This window comes from Crinia signifera, unplaced genomic scaffold, assembly GCF_055691185.1.
Source record: "Crinia signifera unplaced genomic scaffold, ASM5569118v1 HAP2_SCAFFOLD_218, whole genome shotgun sequence".
NCBI lineage: Eukaryota > Metazoa > Chordata > Amphibia > Anura > Myobatrachidae > Crinia > Crinia signifera.
In genome coordinates, this window is record NW_028142111.1 from 50,441 (window position 1) to 64,701 (window position 14,261).

The following is a 14,261-nucleotide window of genomic DNA, read 5'->3' on the forward strand; positions in this document are numbered from 1 at the left end:
ATTTGGTGCAGTCCTAGAATGAATTTGTTTACACGTGTTCCCCTTTTTTCCTCTGTGCATTTCTATACTTGGGCCTGTTTTGATCCCCCATGAACAACGCCGATGTTCATGGGGGATATGGTCATTGGGTCACCAGCATGATGGTCGACATGACTTAAGGTCGACAGGTCATTAGGTGGACAGGGTCATTAGGTCGAAATGGTTTTTTTAACTGTTTTTTTGAGCCAAAATGTGCTGACAGGCGGTCTTTCATGCCCTACCATCTACTAGGGCTTGGTGGGAGAATAAAATAGCGTGCCGAGCGGTTTATTGTTTATGTTGACTGTGTTGACATTCCGGTTAAAAACAAAAAACATGTAGACTTTTGTCGACATGATGACCCTGTCAACCTAAAGTCATGTCGACTTTAACTCATGTCAACCTAAATGCATGTCGACCTAGTGCTTGTCGACCATAATGCTGGTGACCTAATGACCCATACCCGTTCATGGAGTGAACCGTTGTATCTCTGCACATGCACCAAGATCCTTAAAAGCTCCCACAGCCCATACACAGAGAGGCGCAGTTGCGATTGTATTGGAACTGTGTTGACTGGGGGAAGGCCATTCATAGGTCACAGCGTGCGCCTGCCTTGTGGGCGTATTGTAGGAGAGACACAGGAGGGTTGTCGACCTGGCTGCAAACTCAGGGGCGAAATCTCTCACATTGGCTGACTCAGAATCTGCATCTAGCCAGGGGACTGCTGTCAATTTCAATGCTGCAGCTGATGGTTGCATCTAAAGAAACCCCAGGTAGCATTGCAGCATCTGAAGATGCACAAAGTTGGTATGCCAGCCCTTGCACAGTCAGAGGCACGGCTCTACACCACGGGAGGAAGGGTGGTTACTAGTATTCTCACATGACTACAGCAATAGAGGCTACAGCACTCGCAGTTCTGCCGGTACGGCCGCCGGACACGCAATGCTTTACATCCCACCCCAGCTTAACACCTCCAGAGCCGATTGGCCATTCATGCTAGTTCCTGGTCATGGAAATAAAAGGCGCCAGGTCTGCTTCGGCCAGCCATGGTTTAAATGAGGTTGGAGAGGATAATTACAGACCATAAAGACAATAATATTTTGCTGCTTTGGGTTAATGGGAAGAAATAGATGAGCTAGCAAGTCTCTTCTGTATGTAAGTAATGGGAATGCTGATGAGGTGCTAATGATATTTTTGTTTTATATTAAAGTATTCTTTTCCGTAATGAATGGAGAGAAATTGCCGCATGTGTAAATCTCACCGTCCTGGAGTGCGACTTATATGAGGAAGTGTATTTCTATAACATATATAATTTGCGCACCTCTGTGTATGACCGCCAGGGAGATGTATTCAACTCCAGCCATGTGCAGTTTAATCCAAGAACAGATGGTAAGTTGCTGCTATTATTATTATTAATTTTATTCTTATGCATACATTTGCAGACACTGAGGTGACTATACCCAGTAAAGGTCAGAACGTTGAAGGCTGAACCACAATTACTGACAGATCCTATCTATTAACAAGGACTCAGCGACCGTCCTTGTGCAGATCTGTAACCATCTCCGCTTGTGGCTCACCGGGTGTAACCGGGTGGCGGTGTAGGCTGAGCGTTACAAGTCACGTTGCGACAATGTACATGGGCTTGCGGGCTATACGCAGTTAAGCGTTCCCAGAAATCTGACTGATCTCGGAAGGATCTCCTGTTCGGGAAAACATACACTCCAATACAATGATAACGGCTACATTTTTCACAAATGGGTTTCTTTATGGGCGGTGCGGTTACCTGAAGAACCACAATTATTTCCCAGCGCCTATGCCTGGCTCCGCCCACAGAATAGCCCCTACATAAATATATATGCAACAGATGCATATTATAGGTTTTGGTTAAAGGGAACTCGTTTAGTGCAATAAACTTCACTCCATCTGTGTTTTTTGGGCTGGTTAGTGGTTCTTAAAGCTTTTTTTTTTAATTGAGTCTTTATTTAAAGATTTTTTTTCTTTTAAACAATAAAACAATAGCCATAAGGTCACAAATTATTCACCATTATCCAACGACGGTATATCTTCATTGATATTAGTACACATTATTTTACAAGTATGGCATTTTATCCCCCCATCCCCCCCCCCCCCCCCCCCAACACATACCCCTGACCTAACTTGTCCTCTCTTGCCTAACTTACTAAGATCTTTGTAATTGCGCTCTAACTGGATTCATCCTTACCAACTATAATTTATACTTCGTCTGATGCATAACATACTGTTTCCACCACCCTGTAGTTCTTATTTCATACAGCCAAATTCCTAGACTGCTTTTGCTCTAGCACTTTTCCAAAGTGACCAACAGTGACATGAGAGGAGCGAAGGGAAACAGAAGGAGAAAAAAAAAAAAAAAAAAAAAAGGGTCTAAAAACCCAAATCTGATTACCGTGATATTACACACGTGTATTGTGTGGTTGTGTAAAAGAAAAACATTCTATTTGGCATGTTTAGTTTGATAGAGTACTTTAATACTATACTAGTGTGCCCCTTTTATTGCCCCTAATCGAGGCCGTGAACCCTCCTCCCTCCCCCCCCCCCCCCCTCCTTTTACTAACTATTGTCATGCTTAGTCAATTAATTGTCTGTGTTACTTATTGTTAGATCCGTGTAATGTTATTAAATCTCAAACCTATCAGTGTTAAGTGTCTAAGACCCTATTTAAATAGGGATGTGCCTTGTTTATTGTGCGATATTGAGGTACTCCCCCAATATCTAAAAATCCTAACAGTGTGTGTCCCCACCGTTCTCCCTCCCTGCAACCCACCCTCATACCCCTCGGCTGCCCCTCCTTCCCCTGATTCTAAATTTATTTACTGACCTGTGTAAACTTATGGTGCTGTTTGAAGTGCTAAACCTGTCCCTTCGCTTCTCTCCTGCCCTCAATCCCTCGCATCATTCCTGGCTGTAATTTTAAATAATCTTGAGTGTCTCCATTTATCCCAAATCTTCCCATATTTAACCTGAGCCCCTCTGGAGGCGTATACGTATCTCTCATGCTCGCACGTGGTATTAACTAGGTTCAACCATTCGGTGATGTTTGGGCCCGAGGAGGCCATCCAATGCCTAGCAATGATGACTTTCGCTATTGCTGACACATTTATTACAAGATCCTTCCATTCGCCATTCAGCTCGTCTCGCTCCCATACCCCCATTACCAAGCTGAGTATTGTGAGGAGACCTCGAGGTACACCTATCAGGGCCAACTTGTCCACCACCGCTTCCCAAAACTCCTTAATAACCTGGCAATCCCATAAGAGATGCAAAAAAGAGCCTACCTCCACCCTACATTTCGGGCAACAGTCCGAGTGGGTTCCAGCTATTTTTTTTAACCTAACCGGGGTTAGATAACTCCTATGAAGAATGTTGAATTGTACTTGCTGTATACGAATTGAAGTAGTTGCCCCTGCCGGAGCTGCCAAAGCCCGCCCCCAAACTGTCCCTGTCACCTGTGGGATATCTGCGGCCCACTTGTCCATAAGGACCTGCAAGTCTTCGTCCTGAGTGTATGAGTTCAGAAAACCATATATTCTGGACAATCTCTTACCGCCCAATTGTTTGATAAATCTTTTGCAAGGTGATTCTTCAATATTGTGTCCAATATTATGTTCAATCCCCCCCTCTTCCTGTTGTAACGCACTTCTGATCTGAAGAAATCTAAAAAACATATGTCTAGGTAAATTAAATTCCATCTGGATTTCATCAAATGATTTGATGTTCCCATTCTTATAGAATTGTCCGATTCCTATCACCTGATATTTCCCCCATATCTCCATGCCCTGTTGATCCTTTATTTCCCCTAGTGCATCCAGGGAGAAAATGGAGGTATCGGGGTCCAACCCCTCGTATTTAATCAACTTATGGACCCATCTCCAAATTTTCACCGCTTGCGTTACTATAGGCGGGGGAGACCCTCGTGCCTCCATTGACAGCAGCCGCTGAAGTGGAGCTAAATCCCCAAGACATCTCATGAGACCAGCCAACTCCACAGTGGCTTCCCCTTCTCGCACCCACGCACAAAGATGAACCAGCTGGGCCTCAAAATAGTAAACTTTAAAGTTAGGAACCGCCAATCCACCCTTATCTTTATCTCTGCACAGGACATCCATCCTTATTCGAGGGCGCTTATCCCGCCATATAAACGAAGAGATAATACTGTTAATTTTCTTAAAATAATCATCTTTTATATAGACTGGAGACTGTTGGAATATGTAGAGCAACCTAGGCAAAACCGACATCTTAATCAGGTTTACCCGGCCGATCTGGGAGATAGGGAGTCTTGACCAACATCGACACTTGGCCTTTATATCTTTTATTAACGGCGTGAGATTGTCCAGAATATAATTGGTTGTAATTTCCGAAACCCACACACCCAAGTATCTGAATCTGCCCGTGGGCTGCAGGGGAAAGCCAGTTAAGTCACCTGGCAAATTATCCCCTACGCTCATGAGGTGTGATTTCCCCCAGTTAATTGTAAGGCCCGAGAATTCCCCAAATTCCTGCATACACTCAATGATTCTAGGGATGTCCGCCTCGGGGTCTGCCACACCCACTAACAGATCATCCGCGTACAATGATACCAAGTTCAGGCCTATACCCGCGCCGGGCCCCACTCCCTCCAGTACCCTTCTCAGCTTGCAGGCCAGCGGTTCGACTGCGACCGCGAAAAGCAGGGGGGAAAGGGGACATCCCTGTCTAGTCCACCTAAAAAGGGGGAACAACGGGGATGTGAACCCATTTATCGACACTCTGGCCTGCGGGTTTTTATAGATTATTGATATCCACCCTATAAACCGATTCCCGAAGCCAAAAGTCTTAAGGGCAGCCCATAAATATTCCCATTCAATCGAATCGAATGCTTTATTCGCATCAAATGATGCCACCGCAACTTTGGCTTTCCTATTCTGAGCAATTTGGATGTACGAGAAGACCCTTCTCAGATTGATCATGGTTGACTTCCCAGCCATAAATCCCGTTTGATCGGGATGCACGATCTTATCAATCACTTTACTTAACCGATTCACCAAGACCTTGGCGTAAATCTTTGCATCTGACGAAATCAGAGAAATAGGCCTATATGAATCAATCTGAGAAGGGTCCTTCCCACTTTTAGGGATCATCATAATCGAAGCCTCCGACATCGAGGGGGGAATGTTCTCCTCCTCCTCCATTGCCTGAAATAGTTCCAACAGTTGTGGCCCCATGATTTTATCATATCGCTGATATACTTCCCCCGGAAGCCCATCTAGTCCCGGAGCTTTATTAATAGGAAGCGATTTAATTGCCTCCATAATCTCACACAATTCAATAGGGGCCTCTACTGATTCACTGATTTCTCGTGATAACCGAGGCATATCAATTGAATCCAAATACTCCCCGATTTCCTCCCTTTCTTTGCTTATTTGGGATTGATACACCTTCCCCAGGTGGGTCATAAATGCCTGCACAATCTCAGAAGTCTCTGAAATCGTCACCCCCGACTCTAAAGTAATTTTGGGTATTATATTTGAAGGCCGCTCTTGTTTTGCCAGGATTGCCATCCATCTACCTGCCCTGTCGGCACTGGCATACCACTGGTGGGCCCCATAACTTAATCTTCGGCATGTAATCTCTTGTAAGTACTCAAGCCATTCTTTCTGAGCTTGCAGCCAAGCATCCCCATCTACCTCTCGATTTGACTCCAAATATTTAGTCTCAAGATTGCTCATTTCGGTCTCTAATTCGATTGCCCTGGCTCTATGCTTTTTTTTTAAGGTTGCTATTTTCTTGATCATAGCACCCCTTAAAAAGGCCTTGAAGGCATCCCACACGATTAATTTTTGTGATGTCCCATTATTTGTATCAAAGAATTCCTGTACAATAACCTCAAGTTCCTCTTGCTCCCCCATTTGTGCCAACCAGAAGGGCTGCAATTTCCAGTATTTAAACCCCTGATCACCCTCCAGATTCAACTGAATTACTACTGGAGAGTGATCAGAGATTCCCCGAGCTTTGTATTCTATTTGGCCAACCTTATTAAGGAGGCCATCTGTTACAAATATCAGGTCTATCCTTGAGAAAGCTTTATATGAAGAAGAAAAGCAGGAGTATTGTTGACGAAGAGGGTATTTCAACCGCCACGGATCCCACCAACCAATCTCTCTCATAAACTCAGAGAATCTATATCCCTCTTTTTTGCAACTTCCTCCCCTGATCTTCTCCACCTATCTAACAATGGATCCAGAGCTTTATTAAAATCCCCAAGGCAGATCACCTGACTCTCTGGGAACCCAGCAGAAAATTCAACAGCCTCTTTAATGATCTCGTATGAAAAGGGAGGGGGGATATATACAGTCAAAATACATATTCTACATTGATTAATGCGACCCTCTATAAAGATATATCGCCCCCCAGGATCTATCTTGACGGCCCCAGATTCAAACGCCAGAGACTTTTTAAATAATAACGAGACTCCTCTCGACATTGAGGTGAAGGAGGAATGATAAGCTTGCCCTATCCAAGGACGTCTTAGCGAGAGCAATCTGTCTCCCCTCAAGTGCGTTTCTTGGAGACCTATAACATCCGCCTCCATATTTTTACATTGTTTTAATACTAGGGCTCTTTTAATTCTCCCATTGATCCCTCTCACATTCCACGTTAGTATTTTAACCATATTTTATGACGTTGAACAAATGGCCCCTATCAATAGGGAACCTCCCAAGCACATCAGACATATTATTCCAGAAGAGCGAGTTTTTAGGCCAGACTAAGGACACACTAACTAACAAACATATACAACAAACACACCCCTCCCCCCACCCCCTCCCTGTATGACCTATCCCGTTAGGCATACCTATTCCCAGATTCAACCCACTAAGACTTAACCCCAACTATGCTATCCCTGTGGAGCAATTAACTAATGACCACTAGAGTTAGCCCCAGCCCCCCCCCCCCCTCCCATGCCCGCACTGCCATTTTGCTTATTTACAATTCAATTCATTTTGCTTCAACACCCGTATAGTAATTGACAGTTAGACACCCCCACCTCCCCGCAACAGATCACACCGGCCGATTATACCCTTTCCTTTCCCTTTCTCTCCCCCTTCCCTCCCCAGAGAGGAATCACAAAATAACGATGAGAAAGGGAAGGAAGGGCAAAAAAAAAAGGAAAAAATAAACCAACAACAAAAAAATACAAGAAAAAAAAAGCACAAAAGTACAGCAATCAAAAAATAAGGGGCGATACCCCACCATTTCCAATGGACGAAGTCCCCAGCTTGAACTGAATTAAGTTAACACTTGCTTTCTTCCTGGATGATTCTCATCCAACCATTTGGCGGCATCCGCTGGAGAAACAAAAAAAATAGTACTACCATCCACCACTATTCTCAGCTTGGATGGGTAGAACATTGAGTAGCTCAAGCCAAGCTCTCTGAGCCTAATTTTAATGTCCCTGTATTTCGCCCTCTCTTTCTGGACATCTAACGGGAAATCAGGAAAGGTGGCGATTTTTTTTCCCGTTATACATACAGTCAGATTTATCCCTGGCTAACCGCAGGATATTGTCCCGATCCTTAAAGTGAAGAATTTTAGCGATCAGGGTTCGAGGCGGGCCACCAGGCACTGGAGGACGGCCTGGGATGCGATGAGCTCGTTCTATGGCGAATTGGGCTGAGAATGCATTACTTCCAAACATTTGAATCAACCAATTTTCCAGAAATTTTTCTGGTTCATTTCCCTCCGCCCTCTCATCAAACCCAATAAAACGAACATTGTTCCTTCGAAGGCGCCCCTCCATATCCGATAATTTCTGACGAATGTCCGTAATCTGACTTGACATTGTCTTGACCTGTGAATGCAGGGGTGTAACAGTGTCCTCTAATGAAGACACCCGATTCTCCACTTCAGTAACCCGCTCGCATGTTTTTTGGACATCGTTCCTCAGTAGGGCCATATCTGATTGAACTTGGCTCAATTGATCCCTGAGGCGTGTCTCACAGTTGTTGACCGCCTCGAGTACTTGTTGAAGAGTTACTTCGGGGGGTTGCTGGATACCACTACTTTTGACCGGGGTTGTCACGGGGGTGTTAGATTGCGAGCTAGACCCTGCCTGGGACTGCGCTCTAGCAAATCTCTCCAATCTAGCTGCCGCTGTATTTTGGCCAGTTTTCCCCATGCTGATGTTATCCCCTTTTCTTTCTCTTTTCTTTTCCTTTTTTGCCTAAGCAGCAATCCAACTACCCGGCCTCTATGGGGTCAGACTCCCCCTCCTTTTTCAGCAATGTAACACAATATTTGAAAAAGTTCGAAAAGTCTTACTCACTGCTGGCGTATCTCTTTGCTGCCCTTTCTGTTTCGGGTAGACTATCACGTCTTACTGCGACCAACAGCACTCCGACACAGATGCTGTGCGATTTTCCAGTCTATCCGCAGCTTTATCCAGCAACTTTATTTTTGCCTTCTGTGTCTTAATCTTATGATTGGCCTCTGCCTCTCACCCAGAGGGCTTCTTAGATCCACTGTATCACACACAGCCCGTGTTGCTGCTATGTGTGTGCTGACACTGTGGGCAGGGAGCAGGGAGCAGGATGGTCCTTCTTACAGAGGGCTTCTTACATCCACTGTATCACACACAGCCCGTATTGCTGCTGTGTGTGTGCTGACACTGTGGGCAGAGAGCAGGATGGTGCATATGTCGACAGCCACAACGCACAGCCCAACGCCTGCCTCTCACCCAGGCCTGGGCAATGAAAGACTGTCCCCACTAGCACCTTTTACCGCAGTCCGGGCTCAGTCTGCCACCCTGGGCCACGGGCAAATGAGTTGCTGTTTGGAGGGATCTGTGGGGTCAGCAATACCTTAATGCGCTGGCTTTGCTGATTATCCAGGTGCTCCTGGCTTTTTCAATACAGGCAGCGTCTGCCTCCGACTGCCTCCAACAGCCGCCTGTTATGTACATGTGATGTTGGACGGAGCTGCGAGGGGAGCCCAGCCCAGCCGGCACCCGACTCCCTCGCCCGAGCCGCCGCTGCTGCACTCGCGGCACTGCCGGAGGCGTCCCTGGCTGATGACGTCAGACGCTCCCTGTCTCCTTGTCAGACGGAGGTCCCGTTCTTCAGATGCACACCGCTCACACCGATGTGCGCTGACTGCGCCTGGGGACACAGCACCTTCCCTCTGCGCTTACTCTGCTGTCCAGAGGCACCGAACCACCGGGTAGGAGACTGCTGTTTTTGGCTGGCGGGCCTTCACGGGGATGGGAGCGTGTTCTCAAGCAGCCGGCATGGGAAGGTGGGGAGTGCACTCACTCACTCACGCACGCCGTGGTCACATTCCACCAGCCACATTCTGTGGTTCTTAAAGCTTGGTTATACCTTGGAGATTTCTGCTATCGTATGATTTGCAACTAGTGGGCTACGATCGCTTTGGGACACAATCCTTGTGTCTGCTTTCTATGTAAATATAAGCTATAGATTTATAATAATGTTACACCGTAGCAGGCTACGTGAGGACATCGTAAGCAAATGATTATTGATCATAAGTGGAGCCAGGAAGCGATGCCATGTACTGCTCCGTCTACTGAGCAGGTGCCCGTCTCTGTACCCAACCTGTGGGTACCTGTCCTTTCTCAGATTGGACGACTGCTCTGGACAATGCCCAACACTTGCAGGTGTTTGAGATGCCCTGGAGACTCCATGATCTTCCATAGCCGGGAACGGAGTAAAATATACAAGCATGTACAATGGGGAGATGCGTTGGAGCTGTTTGCAAGTGACAATACAAATCCTGGGCCACCTGCCTACACCTAAGAACCTTTTTTTCCCTGGGCAATTGTGGACATAGAGTTCTGGATCATTTCTACCATGGGAGAAGCTGATTGGTTGCCACGTGACACGTGACACGCATACATTGGTATAGTCACATGGTCACGAAATCCAGTTACCGCCCAGAAACACCCAGTTTGCAGAAAGCCTTGATCCATCCATGTGTAAACCCCGTGTAGGTGGGAGGACTTTGTACATGTTTGTATATGGCATTGAGATCTCAGCCTCTCCTGTTTATAAGAACGCATGAAGGGGCTGATTCAGCATGGATTACACTCTAGAGGGGACGGCTCGCTCATCCTTTGCTTATAGCTCAATTTGCGACTTCTCTAATCACCGATCAGTGCTAAATAACTCCTAATAACACATTAATCTCTGGGAGCATATATCCGGCTTATACACAGGTAGACAGACTGACCAGATTTAGGGACTATTGGGTCAGGTTACTAAAATTAGAGTTCTATTGAAGATTGGATGTTACCCTTAGCAACCAATCAGATTCTACCTCTGCTTTAACCTTCTACAGGGTGTTCAGAAAGTCACTGTGCACTCTTCAGTTAAAACAGTGGAGAATTGGCCCATGGCAACCAATCAGTTGCTCCGTATAATTTTATAATATGCAAATAGGAAATGTTACCTCAGTGCTGATTGGTTGCCATGGCCATCTTTGCATCGGCTTCGCTTCTCTACTGTTTTCGTTGCTTTATGAAAAGTGCTATGGGCAACCAATCAGAAACTACTTATTTATTTAGCACCCTCTGGAAGATAGTAGACAGGATCTGATTGGTTGCCCTTAGCAACACCACATGTGAAGTAGAATACACATCTTGGTAAATTTCCCCCCTATATCTTGTGTGTGCTGCTCACTTGTAATACCGGTGTGTCCTCATACACCTATCTTTTGCATCGCGTGGTGCGATTCCTTTATGACAGTTCATTTTAAGTTTACATTATTAAACGGACCCTGTAGTGCGCATGGCCACGCCCACTTCTTATTAATACCCCTTTCAGACCGCCAACTCAACCCGGGTTATTGCCATGTTAACCCGGGTTGATCTGCAGTGTGAAAGCGCCACGGCCACATTTCTCCTGCCAAGCAACCTGGCATTTCAACCCTGGTCATCTGCTCCTCCTTTTTATTTCTACTTCATGGAAATTTTATGTACATTTTAATCTGCGGTTGTATAGAGGTTCTGAAACCTAATATATGTTTTTGTTTCTTCATGTCCATAAGTTGTGATGGGAGCCCCGACTGACATTAGTATGACCATTCAAAACCGACATCTGTACATATTTGTGAGCGCTCCCGACGGATATAAAGATGACAACCTTTTTGCAGTTTGTTATTGGATCTACCATCTGGAATACTGGAAAAATACAACGCGCCCTCAGGTGAGTGTGAAAAGAATCCAGTATGCCGTAATAACCAAGGTGTCCGAGGATTATAATGTGTGCTTGCGGTTCTCATCGCGGTCTTCATAATAATGGTTTCACACACACAGAACAGAGAAGTCTCCTGTGCGTGCAGCCGGTTACACCATATTATAGGTGGTGCCTATGTTGTGTTATATTTTATATTGGACTAGCTGGAGTACGCGGCGTTCCTCAGGATTTTAAGAATGTTTGTTTATCAATGTAAATTTTAAACACACAGTATAAATAACATAGTATTGTGAGGATCATTTCTAAAGTAATATTGGCAACAAACGAAGTATACACTATACTATACACACAACCACCCCCAGCCTCCCACATATACAATTTACTTCTGGTAGTTTGGTACTCGTGGCAGGGGAAGGGTACTAACCACGGCCACCGCTGATCTTCACCACAGCGGGGGTGAGGGTGCTACTCGCGGCCGGTGTGGCGTGCTGCCCGAGGCCACTACCACCGATATCCAGCTCCCCTTGGGCTACCCAATGGTGAGGGGTGTTACTCGCGGCATGAGGTGATGCTGCTCGCATCCTGATGGGGTTGCTAGCCGCAGCCACCTACCTGCTCCATGGTGGGGGGGATGCTGTTAGTGGGAGAGGGAGCTTACGTTTCACTGAAGATAGTGACCCCGGGCCAGCTGGGATGATTAATGGGTGGGCGGCTGCTGTCCTGCTCCTCGCTGCGGGTGGCTTCTTTCCTGCTACTCAGTGCTGCCCTCCAGTGGCCATCGCCCATAGGCAAATGCCTAAAGCTGCCTAGTGGTGGCACCGGCCCTGCGTGAGGCCCCGCAATGAGCAGACAGCAAAAAATTGTGTTTTTTAAATTACTTAAAAGTTAACAGTAATTTTTTTTTTTTTTTTTTTTTTTTTTAGTTGCCTTGGTCGTGTTTTAACCCACAAACTCTCCACCCACACCTGTTACTATCTGCTCCTACCTCCAACCTCTGTCTTCACAGCTCCCTCTCTCCATATCCAGAAAGTTTGAAACAGATCGGTGTCCCTGCAAAAATTGCTTTCACTTTCTGTTATGACATCTTGTAGCACACAAAGGACTCATTTGGTCCGTTGTGTAGCCACCTCATAAAGGCGAGGAGTAGATAGCCTTTTATATATTTCGATATGTTTATTACAGCGCAGGCCAGTAGTATCGATTCCATCTTAGAACCAGGCGAGTGTAATTGCCGTATCCTGTCTCTGGGTGACTCGTAGCGCTTTATGTTTCATTTTGGTTTTACAGGTGATAACTTTGGAAAATCGTGGTCCTCATTTTACAGTAGACAACCTAGAACCCTCCACAACGTACTGTGGGAGAGCACAGACAAAGTGTGATAAACGAGCTGGCCTTTACAGTGGTGACTACTGCATAACAACTGGTGGGTAGTTATGTAATGACATGGACACAGGATGACGTGGGCTCTTCCCCTATAAGTAGAGATGTGCAGGCTCTGATTTACTCTCTGATTTCAAAGCAGGATCTTATTGGCTATCTTAAATCACATGACAGTTGTTGACAGTTGATTTTCAAAGCAGGATCTTATTGGCTGTCAACAACTGTCATGTGATTTAAGATAGCCAATAAGATCCTGCTTTGAAAATCAACTGTCAACAACTGTCATGTGATTTAAGATAGCCAATAAGATCCTGCTTTGAAATCAGAGTAAATCAGAGCCTGCACATCTCTACCTATAAGATGTTCCTATTTGTTATTATTTACTAGTTAAAAGCCCATCACAATTACATTGTCTCAGTCTCTGCCCCCCGCCCCCAGTCCCTATCTCCAGCTCCTACCTCCAATCTCTGTCATCACAGCTCCCTCTCCCCATATCCAGCAAGTTTGACACAGATCAGTGTCCCTGCAAAAATTGCTTTCACTTTAGTAACTAAGGGCTTAAATCAAGTTTGATTGGAAGGGGGCAAATTCGAACCCCGTTCCGATAATGGGGGGGTCTGCGCATGCACCACCGGAGACCCGATTTGGGGGATTGGAAAATTGGTCCAGGAGCTTATTATGGATCCCATGTGTTCTCGTCTGAAAACAGAAGGTATTGATTCCACTTCCTGGATCCAACCTGATTCAGACCGGCTCGCTAGGCTGCGTATGTCCACTGACTAGCAAGGTGGTAAACTCCGCCCCCGAGGAACGCTGCCACACGGGAGAAAACCATTCAATGGTCCCTCGCTATCAAATGATTTCTTTCAGTTTATACTGACTTTTATCCGGGCCAGAGATGGTTGAATTCGGGGTGGTGCTGACATTCGCAGAGGTATGCCCGTCGTTTCTATGGGTGCTCCCATAAAACACTACAGGTTTCCCTGCCCCGTCCTCCCATACGCATTAGGTTGAAATGGAAAAACTTGTCATGAAAAACATCAACATGAGTTTTTCATAATTTTTTATTTATTTATTTTTTTAAGGTGGTTTTTCATACTTTACCATCCAAGTGGGCATAGAATTAGAATATAATAGTGTGCCGAGCGCAGCGGTACACTTCTATGGTGTCCATGTCGACTTAAGTTGACAGACACCAAAAAAACATGAAAAACTCACATCGACCCGTTTTCATGCCCGCCTTTCCCATGTCGACCTTTTGACCAAGTCGAACATATATGTGTTGACCTAGTGACTGTCGACCAATAGTAGTCAACCTAATGACTTTCGACCTAAGCGATATCGTCCCTATGACCCATACTCCATAGCGTAGACAGTGTCAACAGTCAATAAGTCGACAACAGAAAGGTCGACATATTTACAAAAGGTCAAATGCAAAATGTCAGCATTGACAAAAAAGTTGACACATGGAAAAGGTCGACATGATATTTTTGTTTGTATTTTTTTTTTCAATGTCGACACCTGAGCACCTGGCTCCCCTATTGGTGCAGCGCGTTCCCTCGCATGCTTTGCGCCAAGTGATGCGTGCGCTCCGCTACTGTCGCGCTCTGCGCATTTTGACTTTTTGTGAAGACGTTCCAA

The 14,261-nt window shown here is 45.7% G+C and overlaps 1 protein-coding gene across 1 annotated transcript in view; it reads left to right on the plus strand.

Moving 5' to 3' along the window:
• Positions 1-14,261, plus strand: part of LOC146053845 (interferon alpha/beta receptor 1-like) — a 69,453-nt gene that overhangs the window by 48,087 nt on the left and 7,105 nt on the right. Inside the window, exons 6-8 of the mRNA XM_083168058.1 lie at positions 1,229-1,407; positions 11,092-11,249; positions 12,528-12,663. Coding sequence (XP_083024184.1) covers positions 1,229-1,407; positions 11,092-11,249; positions 12,528-12,663 — 473 coding nt within the window. The remainder of the gene's footprint in view (positions 1-1,228; positions 1,408-11,091; positions 11,250-12,527; positions 12,664-14,261) is intronic.